We start from the raw sequence: 25,345 nt of genomic DNA on the forward strand, positions 1-25,345 counted from the left end.
ATCATGCATATGCACACATATGTATGTTCACAAACAGGCACACCTCACAAGCACTAGCTGTAAGATATGAAATGGGGGAGGAATCTTGCTGAAATCTATATAAAATATGCACATTTGGAGATGTTCAGAGATCTGAAAATTTTAAAAACCTCTGAAAGTTACACAGAATATTCAAGCGGGTTTCAATTACTCCAATTACATGAAAAAATAAATTTAAATTTAGGCTAAGTACATATGTTCAGTCAACAATGGAAACTACACTGATATATCCATAATTGCAAGTAGGTGCTAAGGAATGGGAAGTGAAATTCAGCTTCTGAAAATTCTCACTTTTCTTTTTCTGTAACATTCAACCAACATACTTTGCTACTTGATTTTCTGGATAAACGATAAATATAGTAAACAAATGTACTTATCTGGACACAACCAGGCTCTGACAAGTCAAACCTTCATCTGGTGTATCTTACTTAATCCAACTCCTATTAATGTGAATGATTTTTAGTAAGTAATGTTTGAAAAGCCCTTGGAGATTCTTGAGTGGACTATCAATTTGCTTTATTAATTCCCAGAACACTATTTGACTGGCTGGATCCGAAAAGAAAAATCCCATTTAGGAGTATATTCTCAGCTAACTGTCTCTCAATTATACAGTCATACTTTATTGATCTTACTGAGAAAAGCATGTCTAGCAGTACCACACTCTGGCTGGACTCCTACCCCCTTTCCCTTCTAAGGAGGCTTACATGATGAAATCTGTGAAGCACGTGGTTAATTTTTATACTGCACAGCATTCCAATGAAATACTGTTTGGGGCTAATCCCAGCAGGAAGCTTAACACCACATGTAGATGGGGAAAAGTGAGTAACAGCAGGCTACATGGCACTTCATGCTTGTTAATGCTTTCTTGACTCCATATTATGAAAGATGAGACTAAGTACATCTATTTCATGACATCTGGTCTTTTTAAATGTGATTATTTGTTGCTGCCACATCTTCTATGTATTTCTTGCACAGAGGTATGTCCTTAACTCCTTTTTTAAATACCGCTTGCTTGATTTGCTTCTTTTCCTTCTGAAACTTTCCCATGTCAATAACATGTTCTGCATGTAAAAAGATTTTTTCCATCTTTTTAAAGCTATTTTTAAAAGTACTGCCCTGAAAATTTTATTGCAATGACACTGATAATTCCAGAAACAAATTTTTGATCACAATCATATGTTTCCTGTTAACCTTATCTGAACATGCAATATACAGTTATAAAACGTATTTTTTGGAAAATGTTTTCCCATTGTTTTAAGACTTGAGTTTCAGCATATCATTTATTTGGAAATCAATGTATCATTTCAAACATCATAGTAATAGCAAGTTAAGCGGAAAAATCCATTTTATCCCAATGTATAAAGGCAATACTGTGCAAATTATTAATCAGAAAATATAACAATTTTAAGTAATTTCTAAAGACTGTCAAAGAACATATAGTAATTATGACAGAAAGAAAAGAATTGTGAACTTAAACACACCACTATAAAAATTTTAAAACCACACTTACTTATGACCCAAGTGTTTAAGAAAATATCCAAGGACCTTCAAAGCTTGCACCCATATACTTTCACTCTTGGAAGCAAGTAATTTATAAATTACTCTGAAAAAGAAATTCAATAAGATTATTACTGAACATTATATATATAGATTGTATTTCACTAAACAGGGGTTTTTATTAAGAAATAAAATGATAAAAATAGCAATTACACAAAATGGAAGGATATACTGAAAGAAGCAAGCACAACATAAGAGTTTGATTATGAATTCTTGAGGTTGGGGACATGGTGTCTTTTGGTTCAGTTGAATGTTTTATAATAGAAAGCGCCATCTTATACGTCTATCTTGGAACAATCAAATAAAAGACAGTCTGCGCAGTTGTAGCTTAAGACAAGACAAACAGACTGGAACACATAAGGTTATATCATGGAGTTTCTTAGAGTACCTGGATGCTAGTGAAAATCTTGGGTTTTTACACCCTTCTGTTTTTAAATCCTGGATTAAAAAAAGGTCTCAATAATTAACTGATTTAATTATTACATATTTAATTAATATGATAGGTTTAAGCACAATTTCTGAAGTCTTTCAGAAAGGAAACCAGCTTTCATCTGAAGGCACCAAGAGACAGAAAACACTACCTTTCCCCTGGGCTATTGTTCAAGGAAGTTTTGAATTTATATTTTAGCTTCGCTTCAGCTTTTAGACATTCTGTCTAGTCTTTCTCCATTAGAAGTGCTTTAGCAGACACTATCTTCCTCTTTTGAAAGGACTTACTATTATCAAATGGCCTTTGAGGTTGAGGCTTTTGTCCTCTGATAACCTAAGCAAATGAACACCTAATTCTATGTAAGGTTTTTGTTTCTTTTTTCAATACTTAAATGTTGCAATGCTGTGCATTCTTCCCAATTGTTCAACACAAACTTTTAAACACAAAGACTGCACCATCACAGAGTTTGAATACTGGTACTACAAATGTTACATAAAGATGTCTTCAGTCTTCCAGATCAGTCCTACCCTTTTCAAAAGGTGTCAGGAATAGAATTCTGCCTGAATACAAACTACAAGCAGAAAGGAAATTCCTAACCATGAGTACAAGGTGTCCTCCCTTCAAATAGCATTGTCATTCAAACAGTTTTAAGTACATGTATTTATACAAAGATCTTAGTATTTAGGCAAAATTAATCTTGACTTCATTAAGTAGTAGATGCTGTGTGGGGTTTTTTTCCTTTTTTCAAGTCCCTTGCATTTTCCAAAATATTTTCAGAACAGTAAAAAATAAAATTCCACAGTAAATATTAATTTATTACATGAAAAGTATTTGTCCCTGAAAAAGATTTGTATTGCCAAATTAGGCATAAATAAACAAACAAAAAAAAGGCCACTTCTCCGGGAATTATCAGTTATTAATTTCACTGTCAAAAAGATAAACACCTGAATTCCACTCTTTTCAAAGAAAATTTGAGTGGCCAGGGCAGAATTTATCTTTTCCTCTTCTTCTCCCCAGAAAATGTTGAACATACCAAGAAAGAATATTCAGAATTATTCTGAGGTAGATACTTGGGTTTTTGATGCATCTTGTTAAGTATATATTCTATTTGAGATTAAGAAGCAAGTACAACAATACATTTACCTTGAAATACCACAATGATAATCTTTAGTGGAAAGTCTTGTTTCCTCCAACCTATTGTAACCACTCATTTTGTCCAAAAATAAAGTCTAAGTTAATAAAATTGAAGTTTGAAAGATCAGCAAGTGTGATATTTATGTGAAAAAGAAGCAAACTGGAGAGTCATGATACTGGAACTACTTTTAATGTATTTTCTGACTTCACAGTCTTACCGTATCCCATTCCTCTGATCAAAGGCAGGTATCATGGATGCTGGATGTTCAGACATTAGTGCCACTAGCAGCTGCAGTACATCATGAATATTTTCATCCTGTATGACAAGCATCAGTGTTATTCTACAAACTAACCTCAACAGCAAGCTTCCCATAGTGCTGGTACAATTGGTAACAGTAGAAGATAAGTAATTATAGAAACGTACCTCATGCATTGTTAGTAAGTAATTTAATATGCTCTGCAGTTCATCTTCTTTAACTCCTCGATCCTAAAAGAAAAACAAAAGGAAGGACATCACTCAGAGAAAATACATTCTTCAAGTTTGCTCAAGTAAAATTTGGACCAAATCAAATAACCTTACAGCTTTTCTATTTAAATTTAAAAGACTAAATTCTCACAATCATTCCACTGTTTTTCCTTATCACATTGGCAATTCAAAACAGTATGAGGTCAGTCTTCTATTCCTGACAGAAAGGATTCTTATAGTGTGCGCCCTCAGATACTACAAACTATTACTGTCACTCCTCCAATTTTGGAGACAAAATAGAAAAAACAGACAGAAAAGGCCAAGCCAGAAAATACTGGTTTTCAATCTAATCTCAAATAGAAGATTATATCTCAAAGGCTAGTGTTCAGCTGTAACAGAGAGGAAGAGTCCTACACCACTTCAACCAGTGGTAGAAGCAACAAGAAGGTTAAAGTAGCTACTAACTTAACAATTGCCATTACCTTTTTCATTTGATCAATTTAATATATCTAACGTAATCTAATCTAATTAATTTAATAAAAATTATTTAATAATTATTATTTTAAATATATTTTAATGTCTTAAATATAAATACATTAATAATTTTAAAAATATATACGGCAGAGTTTGGTGAGGTAATAAGAAATATTGTATGGATTTACCATCTTTATGCTGATTAGAAGTAAGCGCATAAACATTAAAATTGACCAGAAACAGATACAATACCTGACAGGTGTTACCTACGTTCTACTGTGAAAGATTCTACTACACGTATATAACACATCTGAATGTTTTCCCTCTGGAACAGATTACATTACCTTCAATATAAGTTGTTTCAAGAACAGAAGCATAAATGCCCTTAGTGATATGATTTCTTTCTGGGAGGGTCGAGGACCATCTGGAAGAAGCAAAATATAGCACTTTTAAATATAAACTAATTCATTTAATGACTGCAGTTTCTTAAGTAAATCACAATTCCCACAGCAGATTTTGTGGTCTACTCTTATATAAAAGTTCACATTTGCAAATTATATCATTTATAACCTTTCAGAATCAAATTTTTCAACAGCGATATACTTAAGTACAAGTGATGTTCCACCTGGAAAAAAAGGAAATTCATATTCAATTTTATTTAGTTTTTTAAAGACACACGAAGATAAAAGATAGGAATAAGATGATAGTAATAGATAGAGAGCAACATGTGATAACAACTTGGAACGACTAAGCCACTATGCTAAATATCATCTGAAGGAAGCCACTACGCTAAATACCATCTGAATGAAAATCAACAAAGAAAGGATTATTTATTATTTATTTACTGTTTATTAATCTTTGTGACCATTAATGCATATAGATAATTCAGTGCCATTCAGAAACTGATAATCAGCACTGCTAAAGACTAAAACCAAGCCCAAATCAAAACAACTACAAAGATGATGCTTTTAAGATCTGGTACAGCAACCAGAAGTTAATAATAGAAAACAGTAACATTCTTGTTAATTGGCAAAGAGAAAGGATGTCTCCTTTATACCACACCAGCATGAGTCACTAAAGCATTTCCTGCTCTTAGATTCTTTATGTATGTATTTATCACAGATAGCCCCTGATTTGCGTCAGATTTTTTTAAATATACACTCGTAACAAGAGTTAGCCAGCTTTACCCTGACAAAAATAAATGAAAAAAAAAACATTATCCAATTCTTCCCTGCAGCATGGAGCAATTATAGAGGCACAAAAGCAGAAGTAATTAAGAAGGAATAAGTAAACATATTCACAGAGTTAAGTACAGTCAGTACAGGTGTGGGAAAAAAAAAACAAAGCAAAAAAAAACCAACAAAAATGATTGGGAGCTTTGAATAACAAAAATAATGATTTCTAATTCTGTCTCTGGAAATAAAACATTGTGTTATCAGTTCTACCAGCAACCAAATGCAACATTCTTCCATCTGTTTTGATTTTTCTTAATATGTGAAAAACATGATTTTTCTACTCCTTACATTAATACGACATGAAACAGATAGCAGAATCTGATCTCCATGAATACATAAATAAAATCACATCTTATGTGGGTCACAGAAGGACCTTTTTTTCTTAGTGCTGTAAAGCTAATGAGAACTCAGTTCCACTTTAACCCAACCCTTGAAATAACTGTGCAACTCTTTCTATCCACAAAAACTATAATTAATTTCTCCTTATAATAATTTTCATAAATCCCACTTCTACAGTTCATGTTCAAAAATATTGGACATGAAGAACGTTCTTGAAAACTCTATTTAATGTGAGATAACTTGCACATTAGCAACCATGCATTCTCTATCAGGAGGTATGATGCTACTCATAAAGGTCCATTCACAGTAAGGGTTGTGAAGCACATAGGAAGCACTAGTAGAGAAACAGAAGTGCTTGGCCATTCAGGTCGAGAGTTCACTATGCCACACAGTAGTCTGGAACTTAAATGCACATTTCTCTCATATAACACAGACTCCCTAGGGAAGTGCTCACAGCACCAAGTCTGTCTGCGTTCAAGAAGTGTTTGGACCATGCCCTCAGGTACATGGTGTGATTCTTGGTGTGTCCTGTACAAGGCCAGGAGTTGGATGATCCTGATGGGTACCTTCCAACTTTGCTTATTCTATGATTCTATGATCTACAAACAATGAAGCAGCAAGTATTTCATACAACGCACCACAAAAGGGTCCGAAATTGCAGTTTAGTACAATACATTTCTGACACTTGTTAACACTGAGAATCCTAAATTATTTTCTCTTAGGAAGAAAACTCCACAATATTTACTTTACTTTTCTGTTATTACTTTTATTTTATGCCTTCTCACTGATGGCTCATTAGTATTTCCAGAGAACGCCATGTAGTTGGTAAGTAATTCCAGCGAAGATTTGTCAAGGCATAAATATCCTGGTGGGCTCTAATGACTTCTCTCTTAAATTTGCAGAAATTGAACACCAAATTAATTCAGAAACATGGAAGATTTTTTTAGAGTGCAAAAATATTTTAATTTTCTTTCAAAAGGTTAATAAGGAAATTAAACTATCCAATAGTTAGTAGACATCCAAAGATGAAAATAAAAAAGTGTGTTTAAATTTTTCTCTATTGCTTTGATATTAAAATAGATGTATTTTGCTCCTTCAGAAAGACAATTACAGCTTGGCTAATCTTTAAATATCGGTCTGGAGTATATTTTGAAAAGACAAAACATCAAAGACGACTGATAGCAGAATGCTAAGATGTCTCTGTCAGCTTGAAGTATCATTGAAATGCACCATTTACCATCTACCAATAGCAGGATAGAGTTGACTATCTCCTCACTTATCCTCTTACTCATTTCCCAAATCCACAAAAAGAAATATTCAGAACGAAGTTATATATTTTAGATAATTTTCCCTTCATTGCCTCTTTGCTGTGTGTTTGGATACTGCAACTGCTGGGCAACCCTATTATCCTTATTCTGTATGATTTAACAAAATATTAAAGGGATGCATGTGGCAAATCAAGAAAAATAGCTATAACCACAGCTCAAGTTTAAAAAATAAATAATAAAATTCAGACATTCTTTCCTGTGGAAATTGGTTTGACTTTTTATCCTCCTTTTAAATTTAAAATAAACAACACCAAAAGAAAAGTATAACTTGTCACTTTAAACAGATAACTCACTTTCACTATGTGGATCTATACCTAAAATATAAAACCTTCTAAGTATAATTATTGAGCAAGGTGATAATTTCACATTTTGAGACAGTGTTTCTAATACTTCAGAAGGAAAAAAAAAAGACCAATATGAATTCAGTATTCTGAATCTAAGAAGAAATACCACAAGGAAACAGGAAAACCAATAACAAAAGAGAAGATACAACCCTAAATTTAAAATAAGTATTTGAGCCTTTTAAATAATTCAAAGTATTTATATCTCCCATTTTATAAGCTTAATACTAGGACAAACAAGGGGGAAACTAATTTTTAAAAGAAAACTGCACTAGCCAAATAGGAAACTTTAATTTTGAGCCACTTTGGACTTAAAATAAGGGATACTAAACTGTCAGTACTGAAAATTCACCCACTTTGTGCTTTATTAAGACAGAGGAAGGCAATAAAACCCTAAAGCAAAGCAACTGTCTGCAAGTAATAGTAAATCAAACTACTAATACTAAAAAGTGTTTAAGTATCGCCACATAAAAAAGGACATGCCTAGAAGACAAGAAAACATCACACTACTAAAATGTCTGCATGAATAAGCTTACTCTCTAATATGACAGCAAATTATATGAAGGTACTATAGCACTTGAAGTCAAATTTTGGATATTGGCAAGATTTCCACTAAAGTCTTCTTCAGATCTGAAAAGCCTCATGTCAAGTCAGCTTAGAGTTTCAGTTGCCATTTACTCACATGATGACATTTTTCTGTTTCATACAGTAAAATTACTGTTCATAGACAATGGGGCCTCTTCTTCCATTCTGAGATATCAAATGCTACTTAAAATGCAGCAAATCTAAATTCATCTGATTGTGTTTTTACAGTGTAACTTTCTTGCTTTAACAAATTACTTTTTTATACATTATTCTACATTGTAACAAATTATACACTTGCTGGTTACATGTGGCAGAAGTGGCTGCATGCAGGCTAATAAAAATCAGCACAAAACCAAAATCCTGGAAGAGTTAACTTTTTTGAAATACTAGGATTGGTGCATCTGGTAAAGAAAATCAATGTAATATGCTGGTGATTAAACATTTTGAAAAGTTTTCAGGAATTTTATCAATTGAGAGTAAATCTAGTGGATTTGATAAAAATCTAATAAGAAATTAAGTTAATGTGAAATTAAATTTAGTAACCCATCACCTCAGCAATTATTATATTTCCCCAATCATTTGCTTGCAAATTACCACAGTTACTACAGCTATCTTAGTCAGAAGCAGAAGTTATCCGTGAAACAACAGCAAAAAGAACCCTAGTGCTGATTTGCACAGAGAAAATTCCTTAGCTGTTCTGGGTTTTCACATCCATTGCAATGTCACTGGCCTCTCTCTCTGATACGCTGACAATCTCCAACTCAGGGAAAGCCATTCTTACAGACAGAAAAGAGAATACTACAAAACACTTCTTTAGAGTTATATCAGTTACAGGTGACTTTCTGTAGTCTAAGACACAGGGAGGAAAGAAGAGGATAAGGAACAAGGAAAAAGCAGATATTAACCTTTAAAAAGTCAAATTTATTTATAAATCTAACTAAAGAAAAGAATGAAAAAATTCAGATATAGTGGATAATAACACATTTTTTGAAAACATGCACATCCTCACAGTTTATCAAACACCTTCCTAACTACTGTATATTTGTGATATTTGTTGTCAAACTGCTACACCAAGCAACCACTAATTTGCACTGTCTGATTACCTTTCAGGGACTGACCTAGTTGCCTTCCTGAGAAAAAAAAGAATTTTGTCTGGAATTAACACAAATGAGAAGACAAGGTAATATATCCTTAAACAGGTAAGAATAAAAGAAGAGGTAGGGAAGTAAACCAGCTGTATATAGGCTAATTTAGAGTTAACTGATTCATTTGTCATGCCTAATTTTGTGTCCTTGTGTACCTCATGCCTTCTATTCAGATTTTGATGAATACACTGTATAGTTTTTTGCAGCTATTCAACTGGTAGTACACATACAAATACTCCAAAAATACAGCTAACTGTGGAGAGGAAGATCTGGGTGAGATAAAAACAAGCCATACTTTCTACAGAAAGAAATGTCACTGATTCCACTAAAGAGCAAGCCTAGCCAGAGGGAAGCAGCCTGTAATCTGCAGTACATTTTCAAAGTGTTGTTAGGTAGTAGTATCACAACACAGAAGTAAGCGAATTTTTTAATTAAAAACAAAACAAAACTACCAGAAGAAAAAGCAAGCAAATAAAACACACACACACAAAAACCCAAATAACCAACCAACCAAAAAAAAAAAAAAAAAAAAACAACAAAAAAACCCCAAAAAAAAAACAAAAACAAAAACAAACAAACAAACAAAAAAAAAACACAAAGAAAAAATTCCCCAAAAGAATGACAGCCATATCCAATAGACAGTATTATTAAACTTACAGTCTCAAAATAGTTAAGCAATTTTCCAGGTCTCTATCTCGGTGTAAATATGGTTGACACCTGAAAACTTCACCTCCCAACACTTGGTCATTCAACAGTCAGAAACATAATGTATATATCATAAGCTGATCAGCTGAGTTTTAAACATCCTAATTCCTCATTGAGCTCAGATATGGTTAACTTGTCTGATGGTAAAACTGCACCTATGCAACACAGCAGTGTAACCATCAACAGAGTAAAGCTCTGAAAGCATGCAGCTGGATAAAGACAGTACCAGGGTAGGATTCAGCTCACCCTGAGTTCAGACACCTACAGTGTAGTTCCCACACGTGAAACCAGCTTCTAACCTTCCACTGAGGTCAGTGGAAATCTAATCAATAGAGCCAATGCCGTCTAGAAAACAACCACCTTTCCAACAAAACACTTATCAAGTCTCTTGTCAACCAGTGGTAGGACACAGCTTCCTAAACATACTCACCAGTGTGAATTGACATGCCATAAAGCCTGCAAAATATCTACCCATAACAAGCAAATGCAAAATATCTACCCAAAACAAGCAAATATGATGTTGTATGCACAGGAAACCTGCATCCTTCTGAAAGGCAGGTGGGATGCCACGGAGAGATTATAATGATGGTGGAAACCCGTATTAAGGCAACTGACTCCTGCATTCCACTGTCTATAATTGACAGATGTCTAACTCAGTTAGAAGGTACTACCTTCATTGTAGTACCAAAATTGAAGTTAATTCTACTTTTGCAGCAGGAATCCAGAGTCAGTATAAGTGGAAAATATAATTTATCACTGACAAAGATTTCAAGCTAATTAAGTAACAACCACAGTTAATTTTCATAATCTAGTATTACAAACTTTTCATCCAAATGAACAGAGAACAACTTTGTTAGGTATTTTAAAATAAATTTTAATAATTTCATGAATAATATTGTTCATCTGAGAGAATTAAAAATGATGCCCCAGATCCTCTTTCTGTGAGCCTCAACAAGTTACAACTTCAATGTCTATTAAGATACCTAATTTAGAATAAGAATTGTTCCTTCTGCTTTTATTTATTGAAAAAAAAATGAAGAAAAACCATATGCATACAGCTCACTTACAAATGAAGAATAATCCAATAATTCATATGTTCTATATGTCACACTTGTGAATATTTGGATATTTGACAGTACTGAAACATTCCTCAATTATTCAATTTCTCAGCATGACAAGAAAATTAATAAGTTCTCCTTTATCTATTATTTTTAAAGAGACTTTCAGCCAAATCCTTTCTGCTTTACACAAGTAGACAGCTAAATGTAATGACATTACAGTCAGAGTATATAGGATTAGAATGATTTGCTCTGACTAATACACATCTGTAACATGCAGCGTTTAGCCAATATCTATTATTGTATTCTGTTGTTGCTGTCATTCAATACTTCCTGAGCTAAGCTAGGGAATTATCATCAGGGGCATATGATACAGCAAAACGTACTTGCACAGTTCTACTTTCGACCACTGCTATCAACTATTGCCATTTATTTACCTCCTTGTCTACAGATCCAAGGAGCTTTCACACAAGAACATCATAAATATTCCTACACAAGAAGTGCTCATATTTCCTTTCTTATATGTTGTACTTACCTAATCCTTTAGGAGTAATGCCACTGCTATCAGCAGGATTAACCACCCAGTAGTAGTATTTCAGTGTGTGCATTAACTGCAGGACTGTTCCTACTCTGCGTATGGTGTTATAGATTGTAGCAGTTCCAATGAATTCAGCTGACAAGTAGGTATACAAAGACAGCTGCACCTGAAGAATGAAACAGTTACCCATGTAAACCTAAGTTCTGTATTAGTAACCTTAAGTTGTAGGACTTATTTTAATATATACTTTGGATCTTAAAACTTTGGTTAGGGCAGGGACTTGACTGATACCTAGAAACGACAGCCAGAGGTCCCTTGCAAACTAAATTTCCTATGATTTTATGATTCAAGTAATGATAAACATACGGGTTTGTTTTCCATTCTGGCTTTTTATACTAGAAGTACATATTTTCAGATTTTAGGACCACGTCACTTTTCAATTTGGTTCACATATCTCAACTATGATTACTTAGGAAAACAACTAATTCATTATTACCAGAGGTGAACAATAACATTTTATAGATTTTATCAAACTAAAATACATAATTTAAATTAAAGTGAGAGCTCACGCTAATGTGTAACAAAACGTGTCATCTTTCACCTACAATTAAAAATACATAATTTGATGCTTAATCTTTAGGAAAACAATGTAATGCAACCACTGAAAAAGGGACTAGGTTTCCAGAAACAGTCCAATAATTTAACTACTTTTAGAAACTTATAAAAGACATTAGAGTATATAGTTAAGCAGGGTATAGACTTCATGATCTAAAAAATCATTGCTATTACCATATTTTAAAATAAAAAAAAAAACCAAAACATTAAACCTAAGTACCATGTTACAAAAGAATACAGGTATTTCATTTTGTTGTAGGAGAGTCATAACATTATTCAAGTGTACAACTACCTTTGCAGGGGTATGTATCCAGATAGCAGGATTAAAAAGGATGTGATCACATAATTGCTTCAGTAGAGGTGCTCCATGAGATAATCCATCCAAATATTTTGCAAATGACAAAAATTGTTCCAGAACTGCTCTGGTTATATGAACTCTAGATGACTGGGGGGAAATAATCAGAAGAACAAAGATAAAGAAAAGCCTTCCTCCTTAATATACTTACAGCAGAACTATGAATCAGTATTTTCACCCATCTCATCATCACTAAATACATGCAGCTTCAAGTGTTTTGATGTCATTGCATATGAAGGCAACTTCTACTTTCTAATAATATCAACAGTCTTTCTAATGCCTATATTTAACAAGTTAAAATATTCATCAGTAACTATGGTTAAATACTTTTTCTTTTTTGTTTGTTTGGTATTTTGGTTGGTTGGTTTTGTTTTTGTTTGATTAGAAGCCAGTCAGGATCCAACATTTTACAGCAGAGTGCATTGAGAATTTCATCTGAAGTCCTTAACTCTTCCTAAGTTAATAATGTGTCTTACTGGAATTGGGTGTCTCAATATGTAAATGTACATTACTGGTAGACTTGCCTTTGTTTCTTAAACATAAGTAGGTATTTGAAGGAGTTGGGTTCAAGGTTTCCTCAAATTTCAGAAGTCTTTCAGTTTGATAGCGTATGCTATAAAATTACTGTTGAGACCTGCTCTTACATAGTAATGTGGCATGAGGACTTTGACAAATTTCTTTGTATACTAAATTAACAAATTAATAAAAAAGCCACTAAACATCCTTCCCTTTGCCTTCTGTACAAAATGTAAAGCACTGGAACAGGCTGCCCAGGGAAGTGGTTCAATCACCATGCCTGGAGGTGTTTAAAAGATGTGTAGATGTGGCACTGAGGGACATGGTTTAGTGGTAGCCGGGTTAATGGTTGGACCTGATGATCTTAAAGGTCTTTTCCGACCTAAGTGATTATATGATTCTATGTTCCAATTATTTTTATTGCTGTAAGTACAGTCTGGGAATATGCAGATTTGTTATTTTTAGAACTGAAGTCTGTTTTTCAGTAATACAAGTTCAGTCTGGATGCTGAAGTTCCTTTGGCTTATACATCACGATTCACAATAAACAGTCTGCAACTAATAAGAACAAAAACATTTGGAAATTCAAGTCAGAAAAAAAAGCGCTTTCTGTCCTCTGAAGTATTTGATTAGATGCAAATGAACAACAGATACAAGAGATAATTTATAAATAATGAAATTGACACTGGCTTAGGAAGTAAAAGGATTTTTTCCTACCACGTATGCCAAATTAATATAAGCATATACTGAAAAAAATAAAACACCTTGTAGCATTTTAAAAAAATATAGCTAAGTGAATACAGATCAGTGAATATGTAGTAAAAACTGTAGCTAAGTGAATATAGCAGCAAACTCCCCAGAAAACAGCATCTTTGTAAGAATTGTGTTTTGATCAATCAAAATCCTTTAAATATTCACATAGCCTGAGTTTAATATCATAGCAGATGCTAATTAGAAGAGTGTGCAAATTATTTTTTTTTTAATTTCGTGTACAACATCCTGAATTGACGTATTCAATGTGTGTAAACCACAGTGCTCTATTCAGGAGAAAGAGACTTCATGAGGGCTCACTAGCCTGCCCATTACTAGCCTGTAATAACTTACAGAACCCAAGGTAACAGCTTTGTAAATTAATTCTGGTTATGTCACAAGAAAACCTACCACAGGAAAAAAAACCACCTTAGGTTAGTTCTTTGACATTCTAAATCACACTTGCTTAGTACTGAAAATATAGAAGCATAGAAAATAGTCTGCTTTTAGGTATTCAGAGAACATAAACGCTTTCTACTATAAGAATGTATTTTCCTAGCTGCAAATAACAAAGGGAGCAGAATGAGACAAACTATTTATCATTCTTTTTCAAAATTCAGTATATTTTTGAGGGTGAGATTATGATTTTTATCTTCTTCTCAAATGATTGCTATACTGACCTCATGCTAATGAAAAATCCAGTAGCAGACATTCAGGAATATTAGAGCCATGAGATTCAATCATTAGAGTATCATTGTCTTGGTATAGCTAACAGTAGTTGGTTTTCAGATTATGCAGATTATGAAATCAGAGCAACAGGGTTTCATGAGGACTTTGGTCCAGAAGGCAGGTAATATTCCTCAGACAACCAAACTGAACCTCAGTTTTGTGATAACTGCTCATCATGTCTGAAAACAGTCCTTTGAGCCAAGTGATTGAAAGTACTACAATGACAGTAGAAATATTAAGAACGAAAATAAAAACTCTCCAAACATACCTTTTCAAGGAGATAGCCAATTACTAGAAAGCCTTTTCCACCAAGCATTTGTTCTTGCATGGCTACTGAACTCTTAAGAAGCTCAACCAAGAAAGCCAATAGGGTAGCACTGCATGTAAAAAACAGGAATTTTTTCAGATTACAATTGCAGAAAAGCCAATCTGTTACTTTCTCAATAATCACCAGCTATTAAGTGAAAAGAAACAGGCTTAAAGAGGTTTATTCTTGAAAGAATAGAAATCTTACTTTTTCTGTTAACAAATTTCTCCAATTATTTTTCTTATATTACAGTGTTAGGAGTGGGAATTCATACTCAAATGAGTGCAAAATCATTCTGTCAGTACTCCTGGTTTGACCAGGACTATTCCAGGTTTTAAATATCCAGTCTGTGAGTTTGCAGTTCTAGCCAAAAGTTTGGCAGTTGAAAGAGGCAGGAGATGCTGTGGGATCCAGCTGACAGCGTTTAGATGCAGGCAGGAATCGTGTCAAACATTTTACTATCCACACTAACTATGCTAAACAGCAAAATTTGCAACCACTAGGTATGTCATCATTCCACACTTCCGTCCCTAGAGTCACTATTACCACAGAAATGAGGCATTAAATGGCTGAACATGCACATGGGCAATGATGCCCACCACAAATGACAGTGAAACAAGAGCAGGGTGGAGAGCTTCTTTCGTACTTTCTTCAGACCAAAGAGGGGAATAATATCTAGGCCTGACCAAATAAAAGTTGAGGATCACTTTTCATCCAGTTAGGAAAGCACAGAAACACTTTAGAGGCCACAAGGAAATCGCCCAGCAGCCCATCCCAGCAGTATCTTTAAGTGAAGTGTTCATAAAGCACAGAGAGGGAAAAAAAGTGTTCAGAAAAGGTTACAGTTTAGAAACAGAAGAGATATGAAGACTTCAGGGGATAGAATTGGCAAGAACATGAAACTGTTATGAAAACCTGCAATGGAAACATATCAATGCATCACAGGGGGGGAAAAAAATCACAACTGATTCTTGGGTGATGAGAGTGAAACATAAATACACTGTTGCGAAAAACCAGAGGAAAGGGAAAAATAAAAAAAACAAACTATATTTGTAACAGAAAGGAAATATTTAAAATTATTTTTCAAACATCTCAAAAAGATAGATGAAAGAATGCATTGTAGTGCATACATAAAGTCATTATTCCTTTTCTGAAAATAAAATAGGTGTAATAGTTCCTAGCTGTACAGACAAGTATCTGCAACCATGAAAGTTCTCACATAGGTAGCAGCTATGAAAAAGTGAATTAAAGGATATGTCCAACCCGCATTTTATAAGTTTCAACTTTACTTACAGTATCTAGTCATCTAAAGGTTCTCTTGCTCTCCAAATAAAATCTTTTACTTTGAAATAAATATTGAGACTGGTTAATCCATGCCAGCATCAAAAAATAATCAATGTGCTGAGGAAAACAAGATTTATTCTATTTGTTGAGCAAGGCTGCCATGCATAAAGTACACAGTGTAGCCAAAGTACATGCTGTGAACATGAAATAGTGCCTTGTCTTGCTTTATTGTTGAATGGTCATAATAATCCATCTAAAATCACATACAGAATGCTCCACAGAGTGTCAGCAGTAAAAGAACACAGATAATATCCATTTACAGTACTCCAAAGCTTTTATCAAAACAGCCTGTCAAGCTGTCACATCAATAACAAACCAGGTTGTATGCATCAGTTTTTTCTTACCCTGACCAAAAGTTTCTATTGTATTTGTCATATAAAATAAGATCCTAATAATTTTTACTACATGAAAATCCATAAGAAGATCATATAAAGGGTTGAAGCTTTATATTTAGAAAATATTTTTTTTAAATCGAATAGGTCAAAGAAAATTTCATATGGATAGATGGTGCTTACTACCAACCTCAATGAATAACCTTATAACTTAGGACAACCACCCATTATGCACAAAGTTAAGAAAAAGCATACATCTTTACAGGATTAGAATCTAAATTACAATATCAAATACTATTAATATTATATTGAAATGTCAAAAATATTCTTAAAATGGATTTAAAAGATTAGTTTACCATTACCATGCCACCAGACTTAAGTTTAACAGATTCTCATTCCACGAGTACTTTATCAAAAGCCCTTTTCTTTGTATTGCAGTTTACTTGCCTATTCTATGAATTTCGATGTAAAGTCATGGGCTTGAACTGTTCTTATATCAGTACAATCTCTATACAACTGTTAGAACTTCTGATAGGATTCTAAATGCAAGTTATAAGACACACTTCCTCTTTCCTTCTATTCAAGAACACAAAAAACACAAGTCAACTCAGAAATAATCAGTGAATCAGTGACCAGCTTATACCTAACCATGCCACAGACACAGAAACAGACAAGCTGGTTTTGTGTAAGAAAGACCAACTCAAAAAAGTGTAATAATTCAGATGCAGGTAGAGTCCAAATATTACTTTTTAGATATTAACCATCTTTATGTGGGTTATGGCTGAACTAATTAATTTTGCCTACCCACATTAGCTTTGCACAGAGCTACCTTAGCTGTTACTGTAAAGTGATGCCAAGTGTTTCTAATTCCAGGAAAATGTATTAATTCAGCCAATACCTTTGTGAATGAGCTATGCTTTTACATAATTCCCAAATGGCTTTTAACATATATCAATCCAGACACATAAAGATACTCAGCTCTGCAGAGTCATCTCAGGTCTGCAAGCAGTAACTCCAGCTTCTAATCCTTCTGCATTATCTGAGATTGCCACCATAAATAATACAGTTGACTGCAGTATATAGTAATTCAAATCTTGGGATAGCACATGTGAATGCATCATTACACCTTCAAGCACATTAAAAAAATCCAAGTACCAGAAAAAGCAGCAGTTAAGGAGAACCATCTGGCAGGCACACAGAGGCACAATGAAGTTTGAGATGAATACTATATAGGACCACAGTATTGATAAAAAATAGCATTATAATTAAATTTAGCAGTTTGCCCATGTTATTATGCCGGAAATGAAGTAAGTAAAAGATCTGTAATATTTTAACTACTAGACAAACCATAAAATCAAAATGGAAATGTTTTTAAATTCTCATGGCATGTACAGTACTGAAGTTATTACTCCCTGAAGATGATGATGATCCTCTGATCATCAAAGGCAGAAAACAGATTACATGCTTGGTCTGAAAGGTTGATATTTTGGTTTTCTTTTCGAGTAATTTTTTTTGGTTTTTTTGTGTAGTTTTTGTGGTTTGTGTTTTTTTTTCTCTAGAGAGGTTGCTTACACTTGTTTCAGGTGAAGCTTCTTTTTGGGAGAGAAAGGAGGAATAAGCTGCACTAAGTAACAGTTGTTACACACAACACTGGTTTTACATGTTATATTTTCTACCTTACACACTTTATGCTAGAGATCATTCAATCTGCCTGAAAAAGACCTAACAGTTAACAATTCTCAGATAAACTTTCCAAACCTCTTCAAAACTTTTCTTTCCCCACATGCTCAGACTGAACTCAGCCAACATTTAAGTGTGTGCATCTAGATATAAAAATCCATACTGATGTAATGGATCTCTTCTTCTCAATACTGCATCCTAAGAATTTAGTCTGTCTAATTCAGAGGACTGTATCCAGAACTTTTAACAATTTCTGAGGATAGCCAATTTATGCAGTCACCTCGGCAGCTGAAAAGAAATTAAACCTGAAGATTTGAAATGTAAAAATTTTTATCAGCAGAACCAGGTTGCCAAAATCATGCTTTTAAAATGGTTGTTGTTGACAGAGGGGAAATAATATTAATTAGAAGACTGTCTTCTAAGATGAACAATTTTTTAAACAGAATTTAACAAACTTACCAACAACTAACATGCATCGGATTGATGCAGGGCTCACATTAAACTTGCAAAATTCTGTGCACTGCCATACAAAATTTCTCTCCATTCTTGCCTATTTTCAACTGCCCTAGATACAAAGGCAAATATAAAGGATACTTCAGCCCATTCCTACATCTCCTGTATACCATGCCCCACCTAGAACAGATCAGTTTGTCTGCGGTGCAGCAAAGATACAGATAGAAAATGAAAGTATATGTGTCAACCAACAGTAAATCAGAGAACTATGATATCTACTGAAAAAATAAATAATTTCAGAGAAAAAAATTCCAGTAGTTTTCCATTACTAAAAAGCAGGGAAAAAAAGGTTATAGGCCAAAGCATGGCGATGTAGTACTTCTAATAGTTATGATACAGCTTAGAAGTACCTCCAGAGTCAGGAATTTGCATAATTAGGATAAAAGTGAAATATGTCTCAGATTTGTTGTTGTTGTTCTCTTATACTATTTTATTTTTAAACCACCACACGGATCAATTTCTCTAGTCTCCTAATTCCCATGATAATTTTCTCTGTTAAATTTACCTTAATTTAAGTTTCATCTTGTATTGTGTATTATAAAGTTATCTGGATCAGGCTTTACGAAAGGCACTTTTAGTTAAAGTAGGCATGTTTCTGTGAAGATCTAAGTATTCTGATTAATAACAGAGGATTTAACTTTAAGAGTCTACATAAAAGAGAATGATGCAGGTATTTGTTTTGTCTGATTCTCTTTGGGAAAGGAACCTTTATAAACTTACTCCATTTGTATTGTCAGCTTCTCCAAAGTAATACAAAAAGACTGCATGATCAACTTCATCACAGGCTGTTAATATGATAACTATTGAAAACTAATCAGCATAAACAGGTAAAGTGGTATTAAGAAAAATCATAAAACAACAATTAATGTTTTGTTTTTAAACAAATTCTCAAGGTACTTGCCCCTTAACTTAAACTTGGAACAATACTGTCTGTATTGAGGTAAATTATTATTATTATTATTGCTCTTCATCTGCTGGCTGACCATTACATTGCATTGTTAACAAACAGTTTTAAATGAGTTTGCCTGATTTATTAATAAATTCCTTACTTCATCAGAATATTTACTATTTTTCACAGTATGAACTTAGAAATCCTCAGGGAGAAGGACTATCAATTACTATATTGGTAATATATTATGCTGCACAGAAGATAAGAAATTATTTCCCCTTCCTTACTTCAGTTCTTCAGGAAGAAAATCAAAGCACAAAGGCTAAGCAAGGATTTGAGAAATCATTTTCACTGCACTTATAATACATTTTGGAAATACAAAACGGGATTTTCATCAAGTTATATTCACTTCTAAATCATGAAATCAAAAACATGTGCATGTTTTAAAATAGTCAATTGCTCTGCTGCAACATTAATAGTCACTTCATGCATATTTATGCAGTCACAGCCACTAAAGCCTATGTTCCCCTAACCAGGCTGGAGGTAAGATAAACCCAGAGTAGAAGAGATGGATGGATGGTGGGGATGGAGAGGAGCTACAGTTTGGTAGCTCTCTAAAGTGTTTCTTTAGCTTTCAGTTTAACCGTGTTTTTTCTGTCTGTAAGCTTGTTGGAGAGAAAGGGGAAATGATTTGTTTCTCTTGCCTTTTTGATTTTTGTTCTTGTAACATGTGCTGAGGCCAATCAAAGAAAACTACTGAACGTGTTTTATTCATGAGTCAGATGACTAGGTGTTGTGTGGGAGAACTAAAGAGGCAAGTCATCCCTGCTTACAGGCAAAACATTTTGGGATATGGACTCCAGTAATAAACTAGCCACCCTTAATAGTCCTTGGATCTTCTGGAGTATGCAGAGGTACGGTAGTTTACAAGTTTACAAAAGATTTCTATCACATGATACAGTGGAACTATCATCCAGGCAGTCTGATTTGGCAATTCCTGCTGTCACATTCCTGCTGTCACAGTTTGGGAAAATTCAAGTACAGGCAATTTTATCTGAGCACAGCTAGGTTACACTAGAGATGTGAAATTTTAGGAGTGATATTCAACAATCTTCCCTTTGAAAGGCATGGGGAGAGGGTTATCAGCACTCAACACTGCAAACTCCAAATTGTAGACCACAGGTAGCAATGGACTGGGACCTTGGCTCTCCATCAGAGGCAAAAAGGCAAATGTAACAACCTCAGAAATAATTATTTCCATACCTGTTCTCAAGTTTAAATACCTGTGCCAGCTGTGACAAAAAAAGTCTTGAAAGACAGGATGAGAAGACAGGTTAGGAAAGTAGGATACTACTTGGTATTCAGCTTATTTGCTACCATGATCTTAAGATAAATTCAGTTAAACTAAAGACATGAATAAGAATTATCGGAAATCCACGGATTTTTCATAATAAGCTAATAAAAAATCAATACATCAAATCCTAATTCCTGTCAAGCTGTGCTGTTTCATATCTGCAGAAACTGATAGGAAAACTGCCTATTTTTTATCACACTATTAATCTTAAAAAGTAGATGCAGCAACACTACTAGACAGGAACCCAAAACCTCTTCATCTGAATATAAAAAATGGTAAAAAGACAAAAGAAAAATTTAATGAGATATTAATTGATCAAAGTAAAACACATTAAACATTTACATTTTACATTGGGAAAGGAACCTTTATAAACTTTATAGAGAACAGGAGTTGTTGCCTCCTTCAAAAATGTCTCCATATCACTCACTCAGAATAGGTGGGCAATACACTCTGTAAGAGGGCTATCTATATTAAATAGTGAACATAGAGTCAGCAATAAAACTGTCTGAAAAGTTGCTTACATTTACTTTGCTACAAATTCTAGGTGGGTGTACATATTACCTTTAAGGAGTTAAGGCACTGTATTTATTTAGTATGATAAACAGTAGATGTATTTTTAAATTTTATTGTATCGTGTATGCAATCTAGTGAATCCAGTTGGGAATTTCTAGAAAAAGTATGTAAAACAATTCTTGCAATGACTTCACCTATTTAATGAAACTGCTACAGTTCCCTCTATTTTCAAATGTTTTCCCAATATGGTACAGTCCAAAGCAACAATCTCATCTGAATTAACACTTGTTATTTATTCTGGGATGAAATTGGGTCAGTGCCAAAGACTGCACACACAGTACCTTGTCAGAGTCAGTCTGTATGTCAATGCTCAGCAGACTCAAATTAGTTCATAACCGTATACAAGAGACCGCAAGTGAACAAAGCAAATTCCTATCATATTACCATATAATTTAACCAAATGTAACAACAGCGGCTTCATAACAGAAAAAAACACTGTATTGGGTTGGCACAGCAAGGTTTTGGTAGCAGGTGGGCTGCAGGGTTGGTTTCATTAAGAAGCTGCCAGAAGCTTTCCCCATGTCCAACAGAGACAATGCCAGCTGAGTCCAACACACACCTGTTGCTTGCCAAGGCCAAGCCCATCAGCAAGAGAGGCAGCATCTCTGGCATAAAGGAGCAGGGGCAAAAACCACCCAACAACTGCAACCAGAGAGAGGAGTGAGAATATGTGAGAGGAACAGCCCTGCAGACACCAAGGTCAGTGAAGAAGGAGGAGCAAGAGGTGCTCCAGGCACAGGAGCAGAGATGCCCCTGCAGCCCTTGGTGAAGAACATGGTGAGGCTGGAGGTCCATGGTGAAGCAAATATCCAGTCCCTGGAGGAGCCCCACACCAGAGCAAGTAGATGCCTGAAGGAGGCTTTGACCCCGTGGGAAGCCCACACCAGAGCAGCCTTCTGGCAGGACATGTGGGCCCATGGAGGGATAAGCCCATGTGGGAGCTGGTTTGCTGACAAGACTTGTGACCCTGTGGGGACCATGCTGGAGCAGTCTGCTCCTGAAGGACTGCAGCCTTGTGCAACCCACATTGGAGAAGTTCATGGAGGACTGTCTCCTGTGGGAGGGACCCCCATGCTGAAGCAGGGGAAGAGTGTGAGAAGTTCTCTCACTGAGGAGGAGGAAGCCGCACTTACATAATGTGTGATGAACTGACTGGAACACCCATTCCCCATTCCCCTGTGCCATTGAGGAAAGGAGACGGAGAAATCAGGAGTGAAGTTAAGTCCAGGAACAGGGGACGGGTGGAGAGAAGATGTCTTTCAGATTTGGTTTTATTTCTCATTATCCTACTCTGATTTGTTTGGTAAAAAATTAAACTAATTTCCTCAAGTCGAGTCTGTTTTGCCCGTGATAGTAACTGGGGAATGATCTCTCCCTGCCCTTATCTTGACCCAAGAGCCTTTTGATATATTTTCTCTCCCCTGGCCAGCTGAGGGAAGTGATGTAGTGGCTTTGGTGGGCACCTAGCATCCAGTCATGTTCAGTGCACCACAAGCACTCTATGTTTCTTTTCATTACATAAAACACCTTATTGACCTAAACTGCTATTTTTTTTATTCTAACCAGAGTAATGAAAAGCAAGCTGAAAAGTAGCAGTCTTGGCAATGTAGTTAAGCACCACTCTCCTGAACAGCAGGTGCATTATTTCACCTGAGAAAAAAATACTTAAGATATGAACAGTTTCCATTTTTTTAATTTCAGTGTATGAGAGCATAAGAATCTATTCAGTGTTTCAGAAGCAGAATTGTAGGTTAATTTCAATACTTAGTCTCATGGAAGATGTAGATAAGGCACACAAGGGTATACATATAACAGGAATAAAGAACATTTATTAAAAATACCATTAAAACACAAACTTGATATATTCATATTGCCCTGCTTTATAATTTAAAATTTAATTTACAATGAATCTACTAATATAGAAAAATTGCAATTTTAAGTGGATCAAGATGATTGAAAAGCAAAGTGTTCCCTCACAGTCATATTAACAAACCTCTTCCAATGTTAAAAAAAAACCCCACCAAACAACAAAACAAATAACTGAGAACCCTGAAGTTATTAAACAGATTTTGGTATTTCCAGGAGAGAAGGTGAGGAAGATTCAGAAAAGTAGTCTGGAAACCTAGGACACTTACACCAAGATATCAAAGTATTTATCCTCACCTCCCAGGAAACATTAGGACAGAAGGCAGCACAACTATCTGAGGTACAACTTCTGCATTCCTCCAGTTGGCCACCAGAAAAAATTAAATTTTACAGCCACACAAGCCTTTACAAACATAACAGTATACTCTCATGAAGCATCTTTTGTTCTTTTATTTGCCTACTTCATTGTTCACTTAAAGTATTATTGTTCTCAATAACAATATCCCATTAAATAAAATATGATAAAATAATGCACATACACCAAAACTGTGGTAATTCAACATTTAAGTTACATCTCATCAAGCATCCATTTGCTTAAAAATTTTTTAAATATGTTCCTGAGTTAGGATCACATCTTTTTGTATTATGCATTCGTATAATCACATAATGAATTACAGATCTCTGTTTAGAATATAATCTAATTATAGCAGAACTGCATTCACTTATTCAAGAACTAATTTTTTTTCTGCTTACAGTTCAACAAACTCCAGAAATGTTCTGTACATTTTAAATTGATTATGAATGTTCTCACTCACTGGGAAGACCACACACTTCGGAAGAATTAGTCTTTATCTCAACTTGTAAAACTTATGTTACATTAGCTCTCAATTTTTAAACAGATCTAGTTTCTACTTAGTCTTCTATTACAGATTCAGATCATTAATGAATTTAACATGTATTTTATTCCTATGTAGGGACACATACACACATAATCTTCCTTAAATTAGAATAAAACATTTTTGCCTACTGCTTTGCCAGTACATAAAATATACAGGGATTTCTTTTCTGAGTTCATTTCAAACCAAGCATTCTTTTTCTATTTCCCTTACTTCACCATAATTGCATACATGCAAGGTACACCCTGCAAAACAGACTACGAAAAAGTAAATATCCCACAGGAGCCAATACACAACCAGCTTTTCTGCCTTTAATGTTGAATGAAATAATTTGCACCACTATACTGCCTGGAAGAAGAATTCACAATTTTTAACACTGTAGTATTACTTCTAACATTGTACTTAAATATTCTCATGAAATACATCAACTTTTCACACGACAGAAACAAATAAAAACCAGCAGTCATCTTAGCTACATATACTTGAGTTACCAGAGGGAAAAACAGATGACTGACAAAACATCACCAGATTGATAAATTTCTTAAATTGAGACAAGTGATCTTTCATGAGAAATTATGCCAATGTATCACTTCTGATTAAATTTTTCAAATTTTTTAGCAATTTTTTTATTTGTTATTTTTTAAGTTAACTAATTTATTAATGAACTATCTAATGCAATAGGAAATATCCAGAATAATTACTAGAATAATATTCTAAGCAGGAAAATAAGCCATGTGTTCTGCATTATGCATCTATTTTAACAATTTATTCAAATACAAAAGTCAGCTTATGTGGCCTCTAAACTCTGCTTTCTATCAGGCTTTGGTTACAGATCATCCTACAAGGAAACACTATACCAGTTCTTCAGCACTACCTTTTCCGTTTTGTTACCTCCAAAGATTTAGGCCACACATTTTTACTGAGAAGTTTAAATATTCTATGTTGACACTAGGACAGGAGCCTGCTCTGACAAACAAGTGGCAGGAGATCTTCTTTCCAAAAATAATTATAGCTGAGCTAGCTTTGAGCAAGGAGTCACCATCCTCAGAGGTAATTAAAATACGGGCAGATGTGGCATCTAGTAACGTGGTTTAGTGGTGGACTTGACAGTGCTCGGTTAATGGTTGGATTCAATATCTTAAAGGCCTTTTCCATCCTAAAGGATTCCATGATTCTAAGTCAGCATGAGTACTGACAGACTCTTAAGTAGTCCTTTTCAAAATACACATGGAAGCATTCATCTAACGGCTGTG

At 34.4% G+C, this 25,345-nt stretch overlaps 1 protein-coding gene across 6 annotated transcripts in view; it reads right to left on the reverse strand.

Moving 5' to 3' along the window:
• The window catches only part of NBEA (neurobeachin), a 389,390-nt gene that overhangs the window by 329,912 nt on the left and 34,133 nt on the right, over window positions 1–25,345 (reverse strand). For all 6 annotated transcript variants that reach the window (XM_039385864.1, XM_039385860.1, XM_039385863.1 and 3 more), the window contains exons 10-16: window positions 14,607–14,715; window positions 12,282–12,434; window positions 11,372–11,540; window positions 4,445–4,524; window positions 3,585–3,647; window positions 3,379–3,476; window positions 1,550–1,642 (exon numbers count right to left, since the gene is read on the reverse strand). In XM_039385864.1, the coding sequence (XP_039241798.1) occupies window positions 1,550–1,642; window positions 3,379–3,476; window positions 3,585–3,647; window positions 4,445–4,524; window positions 11,372–11,540; window positions 12,282–12,434; window positions 14,607–14,715 (765 nt within the window). The remainder of the gene's footprint in view (window positions 1–1,549; window positions 1,643–3,378; window positions 3,477–3,584; window positions 3,648–4,444; window positions 4,525–11,371; window positions 11,541–12,281; window positions 12,435–14,606; window positions 14,716–25,345) is intronic.

This window comes from Pipra filicauda, unplaced genomic scaffold (genome assembly GCF_003945595.2).
Source record: "Pipra filicauda isolate LSUMZ 115617 unplaced genomic scaffold, ASM394559v2 scaffold443_size986076_pilon, whole genome shotgun sequence".
NCBI classification, from domain to species: Eukaryota; Metazoa; Chordata; class Aves; order Passeriformes; family Pipridae; genus Pipra; species Pipra filicauda.